A 24199-nucleotide genomic window follows, 5' to 3' on the forward strand; every position below is an offset into this window, starting at 1 on the left:
CTATCCTCCAAACAGCTGGGGACCCGCTGCTGGACAGAAATGAACTGGGTTCCACCAGCAGTGTTCGGGACCCATGCACCTCCTCCTGCCCCTGGCATTGCGTCCACAGGGACACACTACTCCAGCGCTGCTAAGAAGGGCCCAGGGCGTTTCTCCAAACTCCCTGTAAGGTCTGGCACTAGCGGAGGGACCCAGATACCAGCTGACTAGGGCAGGGAGAACCTGGAGCGTGGAAACCCCGCAGAGGGTAAGGGCAGACCTGGTGCACAGTCCTTCCTGGCAACGGTGCCCAGCCATCCCCTGGTGACCTCATTCTCTCTCAATTGCGGACCCGTGGACTGGTCTTGCACCTGGCCCAGCGAATGGCCAGGGGCAGTGCTGGTTGCTGAAAGTTGGGTCAGGAAAGAGGCGCGAGCTCTGGACTCCGAAGGAATCAATGTGGGGACTATACACACTGAGTTGTTTCCCGGCTCTGCTGTGGGCACGGAGATTCTGCCGTGTAAGATTACATGCTGGTAGAGCTGAGGTGAGCACACTGAGAAGACATGGACTGTGTAAGCGCTGGCAGAGGACTGGAGGGCAAGAATCTGAGAGCTGGAACCCAGAGAGGAGGGGAGGGCTTGGAGGAGCAATGCTCACCGAGTCTTTACAGCAGCTGTGGGGCAGGATGGGAGGAGGAGCTCAGAGCCCGCCTCTAGAGAGCAGTCATGCAGCTGCACAGCTCCCCACTGATGCTCGGATCTCCACGGCCCTGAAGCTCAGCTGATTGGCACACGTGGCAAGGAGGTTGTGCTCCCCTCCCTCGGTGAGGCTGTAAAGCTGATAGTCACCCACCTTCCCTTCTGTGCCCTGTCCCCTCGCCTGGCTGTGATTTCCTTCTTACACGCATTGCCTGTAAGGTGTAGACATGTCCCGACTCCCACAGCAACCCAAGGCGGCTCTGTGAGGACTGTCTGTCTTCTCCCACGCTCAATGTCCGCATTAAGAACAGCGGTGTCTCACTGTACTAAGTATTCGGTTGCCTTATTTCTCAAAATCACAGAACTATTTTTTTAACTTTCCAATTATGATTTTCCTGAGGACTGAACTCTGGTTCCTTTTTGCTGTCCAGCACCAGCGTGAGGGCTGTTAAAAATCCACCAACAAATATACACTGGGACGGTGCCAATTCTGGGGATGGCACACCAATCATCAGGGTGACACGGGTGCCCTTAATGTCCTAGCCATACAATTCTGTGCTATTCCTGAAATTCGTGAAAAGGACACATGTTCTCACCAGAAAAAAAAAAATCAATAAAGTCATAAAATGCAAACATTTATTAACCATTTAATCATCCCACAATGCTTGCAGAGATGTTGCCTCTGAGGGCATATATACATCTTTTAATAAAATCTCATGTAAAAAGCACGAATCTAGCTAGTGGAAAACCTCTAGGGATGGTAAACGGAGACCCAAGCATGCTAGACCCCCTCACCCGGCTCCTCAGCTCAAGCCAGACTTGCCTGAGCCCGTGAGTGAGAAGGGGCTGGGCTTTGAGATGAACCCTGCAGCATTGCCACAAAGAGATCTCATGAGTCCTTCCCCAAAGTGTCTTCAGTCCTCCCTCGGTGACCTTTCACTGGGCCCTCTAGGGGGGCAGTTCAGTCGTGGGGGATTAGTTTCCTTGTAAACCATGCCCTGGAGCTCGCGCACCTCTTCCTCCGTGGAGAACTCGGAGCGCACTGCTCTCTGAGGAATAAGTTCTCACGGCTATGTAGAGCATGCCGCTCCCCTCTCCAAAACTGTGAGAAACACACTTCTTCTGTATATGTCCCACTCAGTCCAAGGGCTGAGACACCTGAGATTCTCAAAGACAGGTTTCTTCTCTCACATTCTGGTGCCTGAGACAAGATAATCCAATGGCTGAGCTCAGCTGGCACGGAAGGCCAGAGCGTGGACCCACGGTCCCATGGCCTGGTCTGTACATACAACATAGCATGGCACCTGGGCTGTGAGGGGGAGCATTCTTGGAATGCTGGAGAGTGAGCATTCCAAGAGAACAGGGCCTGGGATGCATTGTCTTTATGACCTAGCTTAGCAGTCCCTTCTAGTATACTCTTAGCAAGAAGGCATTTGTAACCCACCAGTGTTAACAGGAGGGAACACAGAGCTACATCGCAGATGGAAGAATGTCTAAAACTTTCAAACCTTCAGTGTTTACTGGGTTAAGTCACCACCTACAATGCCAGCATCCCATATGGGAACCAAGTTTGTGTCCTGGCAACCCCACTTCTATTCAGTTTTCTACTAGTGTGCCTAGGAAAGTACTGAAGGATGTTTCAAGTGCTTAGTCCTCCTGCCACTCACATGCGAGACCCGAATGAAGCTCTTGACACTTGACTTTTGTTTGGCACAACCCTGGCCACTGTGGCCACTTAATATATCTCTATAACTCTTCCAAATAAATAAATCTTTAAAAGTAAATAAATAAAACACATGAGCATAGCAGATCCTGTGCCAAACAAGCTCCGACTTGGTGGGAGACTTCCATGTGGCTGAATCCACTCACAGCACCTTCCTCCCCAGTTCCTGTCTTTCCCTTCCCACTTGTATTGGTTCCCACCAAGACACTGTTGCTAAATGGGTAGGTGGCCTTTTAACAGGTAGGCTGTGATGCTGGTGCTCTCCACATTGGGCCAGTGCCATCCTGGCAGGCAGAAACACCTTCCAAGTCCCGCAGCTGCTGGTACTTAGTCATACACACACCCCCATGAGACCACAGGAAGAGACAATGCCACAGGAGCTAGTCTCAAAGGCCTATGGAGGGCCTGGCGAGGTAACCTAGCAGCTAAAGTTCTCACTTTGCTTGTGCTGGGATCCCATATGTGTGCGGGCCTTGTTTCCCATCCAGTTTCCTGCCTGTGACCTGGAGAAAGCAATGGAGGACGGCCCAAGGGGTGAGCAGCTTCTTGGATCCCAGCAGCCATGTGGAAGAGCCAGAGTTCAGGCACCTGGCTTTGGCTTGGCACAGTGCCAGTCCAGACAGCCATTGGTGACGCAGTAGATGGGAGACCTCTCTGCCTTTCCTTTCCTATGTAACATTCAAATAAAGAAGCCTTAAAAGCAGATACTGAGTGGATGCATGGGCAGGTAGGCTCAGGTGAAATCCAGGGGTAGGGATATTAGACAAATGTAACACATGTAAGGGTTGTCACAGGGACCCAAGCTGACTGAATCAGATCTCCTAGTTTGCACCCTCATGCTTGTCGTGTTCCCTGTTTAAGTAAAACTACACCACATATGCACACATTTGAGTTTGATGGTTTGCTGAATACACCTGACTTCCCTATGTGAACAAAATTCCCTGTGATATTAGATTCTGCTTTCTCTACACCAAGTGCCTACTGTGTGCTGGGCACCGTTAAGTGGTGCCCTATAATGTTACTATTATGTACGAGCTCAAAGATTATTCTCATTCCACAGCTGGAAAGGACTCACGACCACCCATGGCCTCACAGTAAGTGGTGGCGTATGACTGAGCCAGACAGCAAGGGACCAGGGCACTGGACTGGGGCAACTATCAGCCTCAGCTTGCTCTGTGTCCTGCTGCTCAGATCCTTGGGCTTCAGGGAAATGCTGAAATGAAGAGAGGCCCCTGTTATTTTGTATCTAGTTACTGATTTCCTGCAAGGCGGAGCATCCGGAAGAAAGGGAGCCCAGGAGTTACATGCACAATAGCCAAAGTTGGACCAGGCTGCAGCCAGGAGCCTGGCACCACGGGTGGGTATCCTGCCGGCTGGCAGGGCCCCCAGCACAGCTACCTTCTGCTGCATCTCCTTGCGCATTAGCAAGAGGAGGACAACAGCTGGCTATTTCTGTAGTTAGCCCAAGGGCTCAAAGTTTCAAATGGAAGCTATTCCAAGCATGGAATGAACAAAACACACAAGAAAACAATAAAAATGCTTTTATTTACACACTACAGAAAAAAAGTATACATTTAGAAATTATTAACAGTTCATATATTAGAAAGTGCTAAAAATTCACCTATTTACACAATGGTAAAACCTGATAAATCAAGTGAGAAGAAAACAGAATATGAGGTACTTAAAAATTCTGAACAAAAATTAAATTAAAACATAAGTATATTTTCATGCAAAAAAATTCGAAATTGTGTAGTTTGGTTAAGGATTTATCTTTATTGGCAGCAGATAGAGAGAAGAAGAAACAGACAGAAAGGTTCTTTATCTGCTGGTTCACTCCCCAAGTGACCACACTGGTCGGAGCACAGCAGATCCAAAGCCAGGCGCCAGGAACCTCCTCCGGGTCTCCCACGTGGGTGCAGGGTCCCAAGGCCTTGGGCCGTCCTCAACTGCTCTCCCAGGTCACAAGCAGGGAGCTGGATGGGAAGTGGGGCTGCCAGGACATGAACTGGTGCCCACATACGATTCTGGCGCACGAAAGTGAGTATTAGCCACTAAGCTATCTTGCTGGCCCCAAAATCATGTTTGTTACAATACATATTTCCACTAACTCTTTGAAGATTCCTCATATTTTTATTTTGATCCCCTCACCTATGGACGGCTTTATAAAAACAAGACACACAGTAATCACTAAAGTGAAAGGGAAAGGCTCATGGTGACATAAATCCTTCATATATGCACACATCTGGGCCCTTCAAAAGATGAACTGCCATCCTGTAGGTGAAGAGGGAACAATTTACTGAAATGCTGGGAGTACATTAAATGCCTGGGGAGAGAGGCTCCCTGAAGATGCCAACAGGTGAACACCATCCAATAGCGATCTCTGTGTCTAACAATGATTTCTGAGACATTCAATAAATCACTTGAATTTAAGAATATTCAAATGAAACACCATTTATTCTGATTTCAACACTGCATTTACAAAGTCACAGTTCTTCCAAGAAAACCTCTCTGTAGATGCAGAAGTCCCTGTGGCTTTCCCCTCCTTGCCTGCAAAGCTTGCTTTCAGCATGTTGTGTGTGGCCTTGCCACTGGAGTTGGCCCATCCTCACAGCTGCAAGAAAACCAGCATTTATGGCCCCAAACAGCCTCCCTTTAGATAGATTCTACCGCGACAGGCCCGGTCGGGCAACAGCCCAAATCAGCAGCTGGCTCTTGGTTCCAAGTTACCAAGCCAGGGCAGTAGGAGGCAGAAGCTCCCAAACGCAGTGTGTGAACAAACTCAAAACTGCAAAGCCACAGAGGAGCTGCTGAGAAGGGCGGGCTGGGAGACAGGGCCACCAGAGGGCACATTCTGAGCCAGGTGCGGACTGCCACTTGTGGCGACCCACCACATCGTGAAGTGCCCACTGAGCCTGGACGCTGGACATGTCAGCACGGTCCCCATGTGCCAGCAATTACCTGGAGACTGGCAACAAGACTATGCCATTTTCTCTGTTGTGGCAATGGTGCCACAGGTAGAACATGTCGGCTGCCAGCAGAAACCTTGGTTTGCCCTGGTACCCTCGGGCCTCAGTTTCCCTTCTGTCAAGTTCTCCCGTTTGGGACACGTGGGATGGGTCTGCTCCGTCGGCATCACAGCCTGAAGCATGGACGGCACGGACACCACACACACTCACTGCACACACGAGTTCTCTGATGCTCGAGAAATGAGCCCCGCTGTGCAAGGCCGTGGGCCAGGGGAGTCTGGGGGGCGGGGGGCAGGAATTCGCTCAATCACAAGGAAGACAAGGGCTGATCCGGCAGCATCTGGCTTTATGAGGCAGCCAGGACACGTAGGAAAGGAAAAGATTCCTTCCCCCTGCCCCTTTCCCCCATCCCCAGTCCTCAGGAACCCTCACCGGTCTCTGTGACACACTGCCAGGAGCTGCCTGGGATCTGCAGGGGCCTAACGCATGGGCTTGTCCAAGTTCGAGTGACCTCTGGCCAGCCGTGTGCCTTCTGCAGGTGGCCACTGCTCCAAGCTCACTCCCACCCAGGGATAGCGGCTCAGTCTGTTGTATCTGAGTCAGCTCTGGCGTCACCGTGAGTGATGGTCCCTCATGAGTGGCCTGCTCCTGCTGTGTCCCGTGGACACCGCCAGGAAAGGCACGCTTCTGGTGAGTTCACCATTAGAACTAGCACTCCAGAGCACTCACCTTTCGGAGTCATCCGAGGAGGGAGATAAACATTATAACCCCCATGAACTGGGTAAATAACAACAGCGGTGTTAAAAATGACCACACGGGCCACAAAGCAACGTTGAAGCTGAAAAAAAGGCAACCAGAAAAAGGTGATGTTCTAATTGACATGCACACAAATCTAGTTTATTCTAGAATCTAGGTTAAAGAATTCAACTTGGGAAGAATTCAACTTGGGAAGAATTCAATATGGGAAGCCCAGCTAGGGGCTTATCATATATCACTAATTCTCAAATACCTGATTTAGTCAACATTGGAAAATGCCTTACATACTTATGGAACTGTCACACTTCAGTCCAAAATCCCCACTTGGGACTCCCCATACAGGCCACATGGCTCGAATCCTAGCTCTGCCCCAATCCCAGCTGCCTATCAGTGCAACCCCGCGAGGCAGTGGTGACGACCTTAGTCCTCGGGGCCCTGGTATCCACATGGGAGACCCAGATGGCATTCCGCCTGGCCCAGCCCTGGCTGCTGTAGACACATGATCTCTCTCCCTCTCTCTGTCTTTCATATAAAATGAAAACAAATAAAAATTTGTAATTAAAACAACTCCAAAGGTAATAATGTAGTTTGCAATTAAATTTTCCTTGAGGAAAAAACACACTATTCTTGTCACTGAAATAAGACAAAGACACCAAGAAAAAAAAATAATAATAATTAACTTTCTAAGTATAAATGACTTTTAATGACTAAATTTCTAACAGCTGAAGTGAACAGGGTAAAACAGTCACTTAAGTAAGTTTTTCACAAGGTAATTACTTCTGTCATATAATGTTTTGATAAATATGGATTTTAAGTAACTATAATCCCACTGAACTAAAAACAAAAATCAGGATTTCTGGAGATGATCTCAGACTTAATAGTACATCAGCATGCCCGCATCCTAAAGGGCTGATACCCACACTACAGAATGTCAAATGTTCTTAAACTTCAACCACAGAGGTCAGCCACAAGCACACAGAGCAGAGAAACGTGCATGGGTTTTCTTCCTCCGGTGGGTTCCCTCCCCAGACAGCCACAACAGCCAGGAGCCCGGATATCCATCCAGTTCTCCGAGGGGGGCGGCAGGGGCCCAAGCCCTCAGATCAGTCTCCACTGCTTTCACAAGCACATTGGCAGCTGTTGGGCAAGAAGCAGAGAAGCTGGTCTCAAAGCAGTGCCCACGTGGGATATTGGCATCACAGCTGGAACTAACACGCTATGCCACAATGCTGGCCCTAGGTTTATCATTTTAGCCAAATAAAAACTTGTTAATATTAACAAAGAAAAGACTAACAAGCTATAGACAACGTTACCAGCATTTTCTCTGGTTGGTAAGATCATGGGATGGGTTTCCTTTATGCTTTCTGCAACTTACCCTGTTTCATACACTGAGTACCATTTTTAGAACAACTGTGTATTGACAATAAAAATCACTCTAAGTCCAAAAACAGGCACCTGGATAAACAGATCACAGGGTGACCATGCTGTGAAAGCTAAACAACTGTCTAAAAATAAGAAACATCCACATAGACCATTACAAAAGACTTCTAAGCTACATGGGTCCACGGAAAAGGGACAAGCAAGTACAACCCCTTTGGAAAAGAGTTCGATGTCATTTACTGGGAAGGGGGGTGGGTACGCCCCATGCCTAGTCGCTTCTAAGAGGACGGCTGTACACACCTGGACACACCCCACAGAGCTGTGCAGGCAGGCAGCAAGAGAAAGGAACCTGTCTGCAGATGCCCTGAACAGCATCTTTCGAAACTCCACACTGGAGAACAACTGGAATATTACAACAATGGGACAGACAAGGTGGAATTCAGTCAGACGACAGAATGTCAACCAGCGACACACTTGAAAAGCAATTGTGTACAACACTGGCTAGATCTGGACCTAATGTTGCACACGACCCACCTCTACAAAGCTCAAATAAAGTTACAGGGGCAGCACAGGGGTGCAGCTAGCTAATCCTCCACCTGCAGCATCGATATTCCACATGAGTCCCAGTTCGAGTACTGGCTGTTCCACATACAATCCAGCTCCCTGCTTACAGCCTAGGAAAGCAGTGAAGGATGGCCCAAGTTCTTGGGTTCCTGTATCCACGTGGGAGACCCAGAAGAAGTTCCCAGATCCTGGTTTCAGATTGGCTCAGCTCAGCTCCAGTTATTGCAGCCATTTAAGGAATGAACCAGTGGATGGAAGATTTCTCTCTCTCTCTCTCTCTCTCTCTGTCTCTTCTTCTCTCTATAAAACTGCCTTTCAAATAAAAGTAAACAAATCCGTTTAAAAAAAAAAAGAATAAGACAAAGTGCTAACCACAAATGCCCGAGCAGTATACCATGGGCAGGAAGGAGGCCGCAAGGACAGGGAGGGCACAGGGGGCACAGGGCTCCCTCAGCTCTCCACTTAGGGGTGGTTTACACCAATGTTCACTTGGGGATCATTCAATCAGTTGTACATTTCAGCTTTGCCAACTTTTCTGCATTGCACAAAACAATCAAAAACATTTGCGCATCCAGATGTGGCCCCTGTATAAAATGTTGCCATCGGTGCGTACATGCAACTTGGTACATGCACAAGCAGAGGAGACGGGGAAGAAGTGACTCCTGTGTTACACCTTTTGATCATGTACACAATTATTTCATGTTTTTTTTAAAGTCCTTATTTTCCATTCCTGTTAGTCACTTCAGAGTTAACTTACCAGATTCCTGCTGCGATGAAAGAGGCAGTTGTAACAGGAACCAGCGCTGGGTACTTCATGTCATATTCAATGCCACGGTACCACTCCAGATAAACTATGCAGTAAAATGCAATCGAAAAACTGACCAGCAGCAAGGCACCACCAGACAGAAACCAACTGCATGGACAGAAACAATACACACAGGGTGGACAAAGCACTCAGCCAATCAGCAGGCTTCTTATAAAACAGCACTAGTAGCCTAGAACGCTCCAAGAATACCAGCTGGAGAAGGCCGCAGAGAGACTTGGCAGGCCTCAGCCTCAGCGTTCATAAAATCACAATCTGAGAGATGGGGTGAGAAAAGACAAGATTCATGACATGATTAAAATGCCCTGACCTTGAGCGCACACTTACACCACCCTGAACTAACACCACGTAGGAACTCTGATGAGAGCAACATGTTGGCTTTGAAAACACATGAGAGCCAGCAGCTTCCTGGCTGCTTTTGAAGTTCTGAGTGTGAGATCAAGCTTGAAGATTCTCAACAGGGACTCCCTTGGTTAAGCAGTGCCTCAGAACGCTGAAGGAGGACTCCGAAGGCAATTCATCCAAACACTCGCTAGAGACTTCTAAGCAAAACCCTCTGCTTTAGGGGCTATTTCCTGCCACCTTCCAATTCCACCCAGACCCTGTCTCAGTGTGGGAGGCAACCCTGGCAGCCACTAATTCCAACCCCATCCAGTCAGAAGAGAGGTAGACATTCCCCCATCACCCCCACTCTAGGGAGATCCTGCAGGAGACAGAGGGCGGGCTGCTGGCACAGCAGCTGAGTTGCCTGGATGCTCAGTGGGGTTCCAACAATGGCAGGGTTCTAGATTCCACCATGGTCTTTCCCAGTGAGGCAGTGCCGGGAATGACAGGTCTTGAGGAGGTCTGGTGGGGCAGTTAAGAGCTCCGCCTCTGAAATCAGCCTGTCTAGATTTAAGTTCCACCCCAAAGCCACCCTGAGAGTCTGAGCAGATCACTTAAGCCATGTGCTTCAACACTGCCGATGGTGCATAACTCCCAGGGCAGCCCTGAGAACTCTGGGAAGTGCTACCTCAACAGCCATCGTTAGCATTCCACTAAAGTTATCTATAAGAAAACTATCTCACATTCTTCTTGAGATTCTTCAAAGGCTTTTCTGTACAAGTGTGCATTCCCAACAGAGCATCCTTCAACTGCCCAAACCAAAAGCACAGGCCGTGGGCCCGGCGTGATGGCCTAGCAGCTAAAGTCCTCACCTTGAACGCCCTGGGATCCCATATGGGTGCCGGTTCTAATCCGGGCAGCCCCACTTCCCATCCTGCTCCCTGCCTGTGGCCTGGGAAGGCAGTCAAGGACAGCCCAAAGTCTTGGGACCTTGTACCCATGTGGAAGACCCAGAAGAAGCTCCTGGGTTCAGATTGGTGCAGCTCCGGCAAGTTGCGGCCACTTGGGGAGTGAATCAATGGATGGAAGATCTTCCTCTCTGTGTCTCCTTCTCTCTGTACACCTGACTTTCTGATAAAAAATAAATCTTTAAAAAAAAAAAAAACACAGCACAGTGTCTGACAACAGCAGCGTAACACACAGCCCTAGCCCCCATTGTGTCCGCAACCTGGCTCTACCCAACACAGAACACGGTCCTGGGTGCTCTGCAAACATGAGAGGTGTGATCACTCTGCATCCCAACTGTTGGAAGTAAGGGCCTGGCGCCCTGGCCTAGCGGCTAAAGTCCTTGCCTTGAACGCGCTGGGATCCCAATGGGTGCCAGTTCTAATCCCGGCAGCTCCACTTCCCACCCAGCTCCCTGCTGTGGCCTGGGAAAGCAGTCCAGGATGGCCCAATGCTTTGAGATCCTGCACCCATATGGGAGACCTGCAGGAAGTTCCTGGCTCCGGATCGGCATAGCACCATCGTTGCGCTCACTTGGGGAGTGAATCATTGGACGGAAGATCTTCCTCTCTATCTCTCCTTTTCTCTGTATATCTGACTTTGTAATAAAAATAAATAAATCTTAAAAAAAAATTACTCAGGATACCTAATCCTGGTGTGGACAGTCAGGACGGTGGCAGGAATACCCACAGCCCAGATCACGAGTGTGTGTAATATAGTCCTGGCTCTAACGTCCAGCCCAGTGGGCAGTGGGCAATGGCCCAGCGGCTGGCTGGGTCTCCACCCCCACTAGGAGATCAGAATTGCTATCCAGTGACCCGGCCTCAGCTTCTCCCAGCTCCAACCACTGCAGGCACTAGAGGGATGAAGCAGCAGATGGATGATCCATCTCTCTACCTTTCGAATAAAATGAACATGAAGAATATCTAACACAAGGACACAGAAAAATCATCCCATGACTCCTACAATTCACAATGGCCTAACCCCCATTGTTTGACTATGTTCTGGGCATATGCTTCCAGTGCCCATGGCACCAGATCCTGTCTACTGCGGGCTAGAACCAGCAACTGGAGGGTCCACTCATCTCCAGCACCCACAGCCACGCCCACACTGTGACCCTAAACAAACCAGCCCTCCAGAAGCCAGCTCAGCCGCTCCCCAACAGCTCTCCTTTGTCTCAGGATATGAGACCTAAACAGATTCCAGGGCACAGTGAGGGGGCTCAGGATACAATTCACCAAATCCTTCTCCACTCAGCCCCCAAGATTCCTTCTCCACTCAGCCCCCAAGATTGCTATAAAGAGCTCTGGGTCCTCAGTCTAACCAGGCACTGCTGACCCCAGGCCCACCCCAGGGATTCCAATCTCTTCCATCCACTCCCATTCAGCCGCACCCTGCTGAAGTAGCCAGCTCTGGCTGCTCTCAGAAACCCTGGGAGCTGTCCCCAGCAGTCAGCCCCCAGCCCCTCCCAGCTGTCCTCAGCTCCCAGCCCCTCCCAGTGTCCTCAGCCCCAGCCCCTTCCACTGTCCTCAGCTCCCAGCCCCTCCCAGCTGTCCTCAACAGCCAGCCCCCAGCCCCTCCCAGTGTCCTCAGCCCCCAGCCCCTTCCAGCTATCCTCAACAGCCAGCCCCCAGCCCCTCCCAGCTGTCCTCAACAGCCAGCCCCTCCCAGCTGTCCTCAGCCCCCAGCCCCTCCCAGCTGTCCTCAGCCCCCAGCCCCTCCCAGCTGTCCTCAACAGCCAGCCCCCAACCCCTCCCAGTGTCCTCAGCCCCCAGCCCCCAGCCCCTCCCAGCTGTCCTCAACAGCCAGCCCCCAGCCCCTCCCAGTGTCCTCAGCCCCCAGCTCTCAGCCCTTCCCAGCTGACCTGGACTGTCACCAGAGACCAACAATCAGTCTTTCTCCATTTGTCATCAGTGCTGAGGAGACACACTGATTTCCACTCTCACCCACTGTCTGTGCCCACCCCAAGCACATGCCCAATTCTTCGTCTTGTTTTATCCAGCTTTGAAGAGCCACTGACAAAACTGAACCTGCGCGCGGTGTGCAATGTGAGGACTTAACATGTGCATGCATACGGCCATCACTTCCCAGTCAGCACTGTGTGTGTGTTGCTCAGGATGCGTGCACACCCTCTCTTAGTCAATGTCAAGTATTCACTACCTTACTATTAACAAGACACCTTGCACAATTAGGTAAGCTGCTTGGCGTGTAATGGACAACTCGTGCCCTTCAGTCATGCTCTTGCTCATCGGGTACCCCCGGCACCTCCAGCACAATGCCTTGGCACAGAGCAGGTCCAAGCAGGTGAAGAACCCGCTGGGCAAAGGAGTTCACATTGGGCTGAGAGTTCACTTACCTACTGGTGTACAAGTTTTCTTTGAGGGTCTTGAAGAAATCAGCATAGTAGGTGACCCCAATGGAAGCCAGGATCCAGAATCCACAGTGGATGTTGAATCTCGGGAGAGGCTTCTCCTTTCTCTCGGGCACAGTGACAAATCCTGCAAATGTGGGAGATTCGGAGCGAAGGCATCAGAACTTCCAGGCGAGAGCAGACTCAGTTCAAGATAATAACTTCCCCGCACTTTCTCAGAACTCTTTGACAGCACCCAATCCCTCTTTTAAACCATTACAATGGGCTTATTTATGCAGAAAAAAGTAACAAGTGCCCACTTTAAAGCATCTCCAAGGCCCAGCAGGCCCGGCCTAGTGGCTAAAGTCCTCGCCTTGAATATGCTGGGGTCCCATTGTGTTGGTTCTAATCCTGGAAGCCCTGCTTCCCATCCAGCTCCCTGCACCCACGTGGGAGACTCAGAATTGCTCCTAGCTCCTGGCTCCTGGTTTTGGATCGGCTCAGCTCCTCCTGTTGTAGTCTCTTGGGGAGTGAATCATCCGACAGAGGGATCTTCCTCTCTGTCTCTCCTCCTCTCTGTACATATCTGACTTTGCAATAAAAATATAAATACATCTTTTTAAAAAAGAAGTATCTCCAACATAGATAATGTCTATATTTTCACAATCTTGGGGAAACTTGAGCAAAGCTACTGAATAATGCAGGAAATTTAAAAGTCAGTTTCACGTTTCCTCTAGGAAAGCAACAAGTCTGGTTAGCAAAACCAGCGAAGACAAGTATCAGGACAGGAAACTGCCTGCACGTCTCACCTCAAACACACACAGCCTCCTGAGGCGTCTCAGAAACCGGAACGGGACAGCAAGAAGAGGCTGCTCTCCTGGGGCTGGGCCAAACAGGACTAGCCGCAAGTTCCCCGGGTGACCCAACCGGGAGCCACGGTGCACACCAAGGGTCTGAGCCTTTGGCTGACCATGCGGATCCCTGGACAGCACGTTCACCCCCCAGATCCTGGGCGCTGTGCTCGGGAGCGGGGAGACCCGGTTTACAACACACAGCAGAAAAGGGTCGAAACGAAATCTGCCGAAATCTCCACCTGGTGAGGTCCTTCACACTCTATGCACCTGCTGGTGACCCCAGGCTGCCGGCACATCTACATCACCGGGTCCTGCACGTCTTCCCGCTTAGCAGGTGTAGACACGAACCTTTAACCTCACTGTCGACAGGAAATTAGATATTTCCAGCCGTCAGCCATGAAAAGAAATGCTGGGGCTAAAACACTCGGCACCAGCATCTCTTCGAGGTGACCCAAGGCTTTGGCGAAAGCCTTCCCTTAGAAGCGGTCAATTTAATTTAAGAGGGGGGAAAAAAGACATTTTTAATAGCACTAGAATAACTCTCCCGAAAACTCCTGCAGACGTGAGGGACCGGCAGCCTCGCCGCCGGGAACCCTGCAGCGCCCGGGGACAGCGCCTCACCCGGCTTGGCGTCGCCCTCGCCGCTCAGCGGGACCGCGGGGTTCAAGGGCAGCAGGCTACGCCGCCGCCGCAGTTCGTCCCTGGCCCTCTGGGCCCTCTGGGCCCTCTGGGGGTCCATCTTGGGGCTGCCCGGCAACGCGACGGAAGTGACGTCCTCACAGCACTTCCGGGTCCGGGCGGGGGCGGGCTTCGCAAATGAGGAGAGCGTGAGCCGTTGTGGGCGCTGAGGTGGACTTTGGGAGGCTACTGGTCTTCCCTGAGCCTTAGAGCGCTCCAACCTACGGGAACTCGCGGGGACCGAGATGCCCGTTGTCCTGGGACGTGTCTCCCGGTCGCGGCGTCCACCCGGGCAGCCCGTGGTCAAAGCTCGCGCCTCCCGCACGGCGTGAAGGGCAACCCCGGCTCGTCGCCCGCTCCCGCTTCTCTCAGAAGTCGTTCAGCTAGCCTTGAAACGGTCGAAGGCAGCCCCAGGAGCAAGGGGGTGGCCTCTGACCACTTTTGGGGCGGGGAAAGGCACTTGCTGTAGGGCCTGCCGCGCGCGGGGGGGGGGGGGGGGCGGTGTATGCCTGTCGGTTTTTCTCAAACGATAAATTAGTGGAAAAGTGATGTATATCCGTAGTTAAGGTGCCACAGTACTCACACTGAAGAATTTACTGAATATACCCCCAACAAAGAAGATATGGCCATTAAATACTAGGGTACTCACACTGAAATTCGTTCCAATGCCTGGCCAACGCGTCCCGGAGCACCTGGAGCACCTGCTGCACGCTAGGGAGGGCAGGCGGGAGGATGGAGAGGGATCACACAAGGACTTGGACCTGAGCCACTGCTACCAAGATGACCGCAGGCTAGTGCAGGGAGTGTTTACCCGTGCCCAGGAGAGCTTCCTCACCCTGGCGACCCCATGTGAGCAGCCACGGGGCTGGGCTGGTGGAGGAGCCACCGCAGTAGGATACAAGGGGTTACGGAGGCACCCAGCGAACTTCTTTCCGCCACCAATGTGTGTGTGAGACAGAGCGAGGGGAGTGTTTTGAGGTAGATGGAGTCCCTGGATGGACAGATAGTACACAAAGTGAAATGTGGATTGGCTAGCAGACAGCTCTCCAATATCTTGTGTATGTGGAGGTCATTTGTAAAGGGACGGTAGGAAGGAATATCCAAGCAGGATGTCCACTCCCTGCATGTCCGTGTCTGCCATTGCTTTCTGTACCCTTTGCAGCCTAGCGCTTAACAGCGAGGCAGATCGTATGGCCTTTTTCAACAATCCCTCCTTTCCCCTGGTCCTGTTTCTTTTCTTTTTCTTTGGAGACTGCTAAAGAACTGACATTCATCTGTTCAAAGCCAGCTGAGGTCTTGGCCCTTCTTTCTCCGTTTTCTTGTAAAGGGTTAGAAGCCTTGTTAACAGGAAGTGAATTCGTCCCATCAAACAGTCTTCTGTTGATTTTCTCCTAGCAGAAAGGTCAGTGTTGGGTCTCCCTTGTAACCGCATATCCCCGAGAGCCTCACAGCCAGTCCAGGGTTTCCATGCATGGTATATTCAGGTCAGATCGAGTTCCCGCTGTGGTGGCTTGGTGCCTTTGTATTTGGATCTGAAACCCTTCCAGCGTCCCAACCCTACCCCCCCACACACAATGTTTTAAATGGCATTGCTTGCACACCGTATGCAGGCTACTTAAAACAGGTTGGAGTAAATCCAGTATTTAATGACCACATCTTCTTTGTTGGGGCCCATTCAGTAGCTTCTTCAATGTGCGTACTGTGGCACCTTAATTATAGATATCAGATTTCTACCAATGAAGACATTTTCAGTGTAGATTACTTGTTGGGAGAAAAGTTAATCTGACCTGGACTGTGGTTTCCCTCCTGTTAGCCACATGGTCATGTCCAAGGTGTTTGCAGACTCCTGGATCTAGCTCCACCCCATCCATGGCTCCTCAAGTGAGTTAATTCATTTTCCTTACCATCGGCTTCATCAGCTGTGAGATGCGGGTACAGCAGTGCAGACATGTACACAAAGGGCTCAGCTGATTGCTGGCCAATGGCAGGCATCAAGGATGTGGCATCTGCCGATCAGGACCCCATAATTAGGTTCACAGGCCTTCAGGAGCCAGCACGTGCTCACCTTTTGGTGAGTGTTTCCTAGCGCTTGGGCCATGTTTCTCTTCCAGGGATTAGCAAGCGTCAGTGCAGTACTCCTTTGCCTGTGCTTTTATCAGTTGTTTTAGGGCAAAACCCATGTCTCAGTAGCCTCCCAGAGCCTCTGAAATACTGGACAGGGAGCAGGAAGTGTCATTCATTCTCGCTCTGGTCCTTGCTCCCAGCTAACTGGTCTTCCTTCCGCATGTACACACACCTGTCCAGCATCTCTCCCTCTGGGAAAACCCTCTGTTAGTCCTGCAGTGGTCCTGCTTGGTCTCAGGAGGCTGACTGTGACCCAGGTAAGAACTCTGTCCCTGGGGCCCCGTTGGAGGTTTCTGGGGAGAGCTGCTCTGCTGCTTGGGTATTGTCAGTGCTGGGATCAGTGTGCGCAGGGCTTGATTGGATTATGGCATCTGGGGAGACTGGATGAGGCTGACAGGGCGGAGCCTCTGTGAGGGTCCCTGTGGCTTGGGAGAGAAGGAAGAGCATGCTCCCTGAGTTTCTCTGAATGCTACTCACTGTGTGCTCTTCCATCAGCCATCCTCTAGCCTTACCAGAGGCCTGAACCAGTGGGGCTGCCTGATGTGGGCCTGCAAGTTCCCAAAACCATTAGCCAGATTGAACCCCTAGCTTCTTGGTACCACCCAAGTATTTTAACTATAGTGACAAAAAGCTCATGCATGAATACAGTCATCCTTTGGTATCTGAGGAACATTGGCTCCTGGATCCTGCACCTCCCAACCCCACCCACCAAAAGGATACTGGATGCCTAAGTCCCTCATAGACAACGGCATCTTTGCATATAGCCTAGACGCTTCCTCCTGCATACTTTAAACTGTCTCTACATTACTCCATAGGATCTAGCACAATGTAAATGCTAAATAGCTCATTGTTACACTGTATCATTTAAACATTGATGACCAAAAAAATTATCTGTATATATTCACTACAGTTACAATTTTTTCCCTGGATGTTTATGGTTGGTTGAACCTACAGGTGCAGACCCTAGAGAGAAAGGCCTGACTGTGTGGCATGCTGTTTGCCCCATCTGCCCTCCCCATGCCAAGAGCAGACATTCCTAATCACAGCATTTGTTTCCCTTCTGTGAAACCAAGTTAGGTCCTCAAAATCCTGAGCAGCACCAGAAAATCCCCACCTGGTGAGCAGGATTGATAGGTCTGAAAAAAATCTCTCCTCTGTCCCTGCCTCGCGTGCCTAAAGAATGCCAACAACAGTTTCGAAATGCAATCAATAGTTACAAGCTGGAGATTGCACTGAAGCCTGTAAGAATTTGCCTGTCATTTGTCTTAAAGCATCGGATGCCTGCTCCTCAGAATGTACTGAAAATCACACAAACATACAGACGTACACCTGCCTGCCAACCACGCATCATAGGTTGCCATCAGAGTGATTCCCCACACACGGCGGTCAAAGGAACTCTTTGAGGATCCCCCTCAATCCCAACCCACACTTCTGAGGATACCTGCTGACCCTCGAGTTAAACAAGGGGCAGAAAACACCCCCAGCGGTAGGTAACTGCCTAGGCTGCATTGTACCCAGGCAAGTGTTACACTGCTGGGAGAAAAGCAGCTAATAGCTGGTGGGCATCCTGGGCCTGGTTATTGCCAAATTTGTGTTAACTGTACTAATGTGCCAGAAGACAGGGTCTGGGGATGCACAAGCAAGTGTGAGTGGGCCCTAGATGGGCTGGCATGGTGTACCTCCAGGGGACAGGCTTGGGGATCTGCCATCATTCCCACTGGTAAGCACATGAGTCGGGGCTTGGTGTTGGTCAGCCTGAGCAAGACTACTTCACTTGTTGGCAGGTGTGTGGATTGGCTGTAAGAGGCAGACTCGGCAGGGCCAGGCCAAGCTAGGCTAGACTATCATACCTACCAGTTTGCATGAAAGCAAGGATGGGAGCAGGCTGGACAGGGCTAGGATGCAGCATCCACCAGTGAAAGTTGGGACTGGAGGTGGGCCAGGCCGGCCAGGCTGCAGCATCCGAAGGCAAATGCCAAGCTGGATGATGGGTTATACCAGGTTGGGTCAGCGTCACCACTGGCACATGCAAGATCTGGAACTGGGAGTGAGCCTGTCAGGAAGGTAAGGGGACACCCCTGCTGGGCCCCATTGCTGAGTACAAGAGCTGGAATGGGGGCAGCAAACTGGGCTGGACATGGCTGCAGCATCCCTTGGTATGGATGTGGGCTGAGTCTGGGGAGTGCCAGGCTGAGCTAGGCTTCAGCACCTGCTGGTGCTTACAAGAATCAGTGGGTGTAGGAGAGGCTGGGCTAGATCTCTGTACCTGCTGAACCATGTAAAAGCTGGGTCTGGGGATGAACCAGACATAGCTGGGCTGTAGCACCCAACAGTAAGAGCCAGGATGGGTGTGTGCTGGTCAGGCAAGGCCACTGTACCTGCCAGGACAGGAAGTGGGTCCATTCAGGCTGGGCCAAACATCCGCCAGTGTGCACGTGATCTGTGACTGGGAGGTGGCTTAGTAAAGGAGCTTTTGGGGAACTCCTGTGCTGGGATGCAGTCCTTGCAGTGAACACAAGAAACAAAGCTGGGAGCTGCCCAGACCAGGCCAGACCAGGTACAAGCATCTGTCGGCATATGGGTGGGTCCGGTCTGGGGTGGGCCAGGCTGGGCCACTCATAGCACACACTGGCAGATGTGAGAATCAGGACAGGATGCAGAACAGGCTTGGTTGGGCCACAGCACCAGCCAGTTCACGTTAGGGCTGGGCTAGGGGCTGGCTGGGCTGGGCTAGGTTGCAGCACCTGCCAACATGAACTGGAACTGGGGGCGGACTAGGCTTGGCAGGGCTATAATACCCATTTGCCTTCATGTGAGCTGCGTTAGGGGCAAAGCCAGGCTGGGCTAAATGACCAGTATCCACTGGTACGTGCATGAACCAGAAGAAATGTGGGCTAGTTGGGCTTTGCTGCAGTATCAGTGGGCAGGTGCTAGGACGGGGGACAAATCCTGTTTGGCTAGACCGTAAACCACCTGGAAAGTGCAAGATCCAGGACTGGGAGTAGGGCCAGTAAGGAAATTGTGGGCACCCCTCTGATGAGCTGCAGCTCCCACTGGTGAGAATGGGAACCTGGGCTGGGAGCAGGCCTGGCTAGATAGGTGGTAGCACCTGCCGGCATAAGTGTGGTCTGGATAGTGGGATCAGTTGGGTTGAGCTAGGCTGCAGCACCCACTGATGCATACAAGAACTAAATGGGATGTGGGACCAATTGGACCAGTCTGCTGCACAAACAGGCATTCACACCAACCAAAGCTGGGGGCAGACGAGGTGATGATTTAGGGGAGTCGCTCTGAATAGGCTGCAGTTCCTGTTGGTGTGCATGAAGGGTGAGTAGTAGTGGGCAGGGTTAGGCTGTACCACAGCATCCGTTGGTTTGTGTATGAGATGGGACTGGGGACAGAACTGATCAGTGGCTACAACAACCAGTGTGTTGTGTAGGCTGATGTGGGTGGTGGACTGAGCAAAACCCCATACTGGCTAGCACACAGGGGTTGGTTGGGGTCACCTCTGGTAAGATTTCTTTGGGGGACCCCCAAGTAGATTACTGGACTCAGAACTCCAACCACAAGGAAAAATCACAGGATCTGAGATCTGACAGGAGAGTGCATGTGTCATAACTGGGTCTCCATGGTTACTGAGACCTGCGCATTGGATGGCATGCCCAGATGCTCATGTGGGGCATTGAGGCCTGCAGAGGATGTCTAGCACTATGAGGAGCAGAACAAATTGGACAGCTCTCCTGGACAAGCTGACAGCGAGTATCTGGGTGAATTGAGACTCTAAAGTAGACTATGTCAGCCAGTGGATCTTGGATTTCCTCAACCCTCTTTAGAGCAATGAAACCAACAGCATCTCAGAACTATCAAAACTACTTAAATAGTACCTCAGAACATGCTGCGCACTGGGAACCCTGGGATATCAGGTAGATGTACCCCATTCCCAGGCACTGATGCAGTTGAGCTGCTGGGAGCAGCCCTCTGCCCTTCTCTCCCCACTTTGCCCAGATAGAGGAATAAATTGGAAGCAGTTGCCTCATCCACTTTCCTCCATTCTCCAACCCTCCCCACCCAAATCAGTGGTCCACATGGGCATGCACCCCCCTCAACTATGTAAACATCATCAAAAATAAAATGAATTTATTATAAAAGAAAAAAAAAACAAGGAGCAGAAAACGCCAACCCTTCAAGACTGGCAGTGCCAGACAGACATCCTGAAAGGGGGGATGAGCTGCAGTGACAGATCATGGAGCGCCGTATGAGTTCCTGACAGCACCCAAAGCATCTAACTAGAAGTTTGCAGCAGCAAGGAGCTTAACAAGTTTATTTCTGGAACTTACAAGAGAGCTTAGCTGTGTAATGTGTCTCTGTTGCATATGACATTACCCTTAGTATCCTGAGTCTAGCTGGATGCTAACCCAACCCCCAAAACTGTGGGACTGAATCTTTACCTCCCTTTAATCTGCACTGGAGAAATCTAATATATGGTTGGCCTCTGGGCCCCCCCAGAAGTCAGCCTGCGGTCACTGGGAAGAGTGGGCGCAGCCAAGGTAGTATTTCTGCAAGCTCACAATACACGCTCTGTGGCCCAACAATACCTGACCTCCTCAGCGATGTCTGCCCTCTAAACATATGTATTTACTCTGTAATTACAAAGTAAGCCACCCCAGGGACAGTTTAATCCCTTGCATCACAGGAAATGAATGAAAGCCATCCCGGATCCCATGATAACCAAAGCAAGGTCAAAATTGCACTCCAAGGAACACAAAGACACCTGTCTTTTCACCAGCTGGAGGCTGTGTTCTCAGACATCCTTGCTGTCTCCTAGTTAAGACAAGCAGAGAGACGGCCCCACCCCAACAACAGACACGATGAGGGTGGGGTGGAGGATGTGAGCAGGTGAATCCTGCAGGCGGGGACCTCTCCCTGCTGTAGAGGAAACCAGAGAGCCTTTTCTCTATCTATAACCATGCCCCGACACACACACACACTGACTGGCCTTGGCAGCACTGAATAACAGCCATCGGAGGCCATACAGACAGAGAAGAAAATTGGAGCAATGCATTTTTAGGTAGAAAAACTCAAATACCTAAATACTAGGGTTGGCAATATACTCTGGGAATGGGGTGGCCAAATCTATGATGGCTGAAGTGCACCCTGTGACATGTGTGCACCAGGGAGGGGTGTGGGCAACGCCCATCTCCTTGGAAACTCAGCCAAACACTTCATTGCAGAGTGAAGAACTACTTTACAGCAAGGAAGGGCATACACAGCTACTAAGCAACGTGGCCAGCCCTCTCAGAAAAGCCAGACATACAAGGATACCTTGCAATTTGAGCCTGTTTACATCAAGTTCAAAGCCAGGCAAAGCTAATCCACGCAGACTCAGGCTAGGCTAGGTCAGTGGCACAGGGCTGAGCACTGAAGAAAACTTCTTGGGCAGCACATTTAGGCTCATATAGCTCACAATGTAAGTTGTACTGCAACACACAGTTCACATGAAGCCACTATATGTGGAATTGTTCGGCAGTTGTATGGCTGCCTTAGTCTAGGAAAATGCACCACAGTGGGAGTGGGGGCTGGCTGTGGTGATGTCCATGGTCCCCATTCTTCACTAGCCATTTGGGGAGCTTCATGCAGGAAGAAAGGAGGTGCCAGTGGCTCTCACAGGCCAGCAGCCCAGTCAGTGGTAGACACTGTGATGTATGTGATTATGTGCCAGGCACTTTGTGTACAGTATTTTCATTCCCTTCTATAGACTCTAGAAAGCTAGTTCCTCAACATAAATCTCTAGACTCGGAGACATGAACCCCTGAGGCTTGGAGGAGTGAAATGACCCACCCTTGGCTGGTAGGATACAAAGCTCAAATTCAACTTCAAGTCCAGTTTTGTGTCATGGACCAAGTGGCCAGAATACGGAGACCATTGACTCACATGCCAAGTAGGTAGTAAATAATCACTTACCATCTCCCCTCCTGCACCACACAGCCTCCAAGTGCAGCTCCCTCCGTGGCTCTCCAAGGCGGGAATTCCTGCCGAGGTCACAACTCAGTACACTGACTGCCAGGCTCCTCAAAAGAGGAGAGCTTCCAGATGCTGCTGTCTGCAACAGCAGCTCAATGTCCTCCCCAGTGCCCCTTTCAGGGGAGCTGGCCAGGCTGTCAATGCTGCTGCTATGCTTTTGAGTGCCACCAGCTTTGCTGCATTCAGGGATGAATAAGGCAACTAGATGTAAGAACTATACATGCTCCCCCAAAAATGGTGGGCCTGGGATGACAGCTCCCTGCAGGGTGACACTGTCAGAATTCAATTCCACACCCAAATCGGTGAGCTCCACATGGAACACGTAGAATATTAAGCCGTAAAGTGCTGGCCCAAGGCCATCGCATAAGCCTCTTATTCCAGTTATGATCCCCTGAGCAATTCCTTGCTGATCAGGCTCTGCATTCTGAGAGATGAGGGCACTGATCACAGGGAACGTGATGCTGGACTTGGTGGTCACAGACCCTGCTGCCCACATCATCCAGGCCTGAGATCCAAACCCATACCAGTCCCAGCCTAGCATTTCCCATTTTCCCCACTTATCTTAAAAAAAAAAAAAAAAAAAAAAAAAAGCAGTAGCAGCAAGTATACTAGAACACCAGTATAGTTAACACAAATTTAGCATTCTTTAGGCCCAGAATGCTCACCAACTATTGGCTGCTTTTCTCCCAGCAGGGCAGCACTGCCCAGGCAGCTGCCTCCAGCTGGGGACAGAATTGTGATGAGTGCTGTGCTACACTACTCATACTGCAGCCACGTCTGCAGGCTCATCTCTGAGAAGAGCGCCAACAGGATGGGACTTAAGAACCGCATCCCCAAATGGGCACCGGTTTGTGTCCTGGCTATTCCACTATGATCCAGCTCCCTGCGTGTGCTCTGAAAAAGTAGCGAGGGTTCGCCCAGGTCCAGGGCACCCATGTGGGAAACCTGCAAGAAGCTCCTGGCTCCTGGTTTTGGATCACATCAGCTGGGCCATTTGCTATGGCCATTCGAGGTATGAACCTGCCGATGGAAGACCTTTGTTTTTCTCTCTGTAAATTGGCCTTTCAAATATAAATAAATAAACCTTTAAAAACAAAAAACTCCAGGCAAGCTTTCAGCAGCTGTCACTTCTGGGAAGATGCTGGGCCAAGCTAGTGACTCATCAGAGCTTTCCTTATTCTGCTAAAGTAGTTCCTAAATGACAGCAGGCTATACCCAAGATAACTTCTTTTCATTCCTAGAAATCCATTTTGAGAAACAGGTCACTACAGGCTCAGAGTCCATGTCAATGGGACCTGGTGAGCTCAAGCTGTGACCGTGTGAGGAAAAGCAGATGGGAGAGCCTCTCGAAGGCAGCCACAGCCCTGCAGGTGAAAAACTCCTCTGCACCTCAACTGTCAACACCGCCCCACACTAGACAAGCTCTGGCCTCCCCAAGTTCTTGTCGCGATGCCAGGAGAAAACGGGGAGATCTTGGCAGTTTTCACACTTTCTTCTACACCTTCCTCTCTGCCATCAGCCACACGGGGGCTTCTGACTCGCTTGCTGGCCGTCACGGCCAGGTGCAGAGTGCAGGACAGCCCTGGGTCCCTGCTTCACCAGTGTGCCTGATGTGAGAGAGCCCAGCACACAGCAGTCACACATCTTCACCTGGGTGGACACAGACTGAGTGTTCCCTGCTCTGCAGCACCATGCAAAGCGGCAGACATAGCAACACCAGAAAACAACGCACGAGGATAGGAAAGGCACGGTGGCAAAAATGCAGTGGTGCCATATTTGGGGGTCTCTGAGTGCCAGCCCCAGCAGAGCAGCACGATAACAGGCAGACACAATAGAACCCCACTTTGATGCTCACCTTAGGTACATGGAACTGTAACACGCCCTCTCAGCTCCTGTGCGTTCCCACATCAGGCAGGTAACTGCCAAAGCCTGCGAGGACCGCTTCCCAGTG

The 24199-nt window shown here is 51.0% G+C and overlaps 1 protein-coding gene across 1 annotated transcript in view; it reads right to left on the reverse strand.

Annotated features, from left to right (window-relative positions):
- Nucleotides 1-4828: 4828 nt before the first annotated feature.
- TMEM128 (transmembrane protein 128) overlaps nt 4829-24199 on the reverse strand; it is a 226321-nt gene continuing 206950 nt past the window's right edge. The window contains exons 2-6 of the mRNA XM_004579356.3: nt 14047-14149; nt 12578-12719; nt 8827-8982; nt 6099-6207; nt 4829-5014 (exon numbers count right to left, since the gene is read on the reverse strand). Coding sequence (XP_004579413.1) covers nt 6108-6207; nt 8827-8982; nt 12578-12719; nt 14047-14149 — 501 coding nt within the window. The 3' untranslated portion in view covers nt 4829-5014; nt 6099-6107. The remainder of the gene's footprint in view (nt 5015-6098; nt 6208-8826; nt 8983-12577; nt 12720-14046; nt 14150-24199) is intronic.

The sequence above is a fragment of the Ochotona princeps genome, chromosome 11 (assembly GCF_030435755.1).
Source record: "Ochotona princeps isolate mOchPri1 chromosome 11, mOchPri1.hap1, whole genome shotgun sequence".
Lineage (NCBI taxonomy): Eukaryota > Metazoa > Chordata > Mammalia > Lagomorpha > Ochotonidae > Ochotona > Ochotona princeps.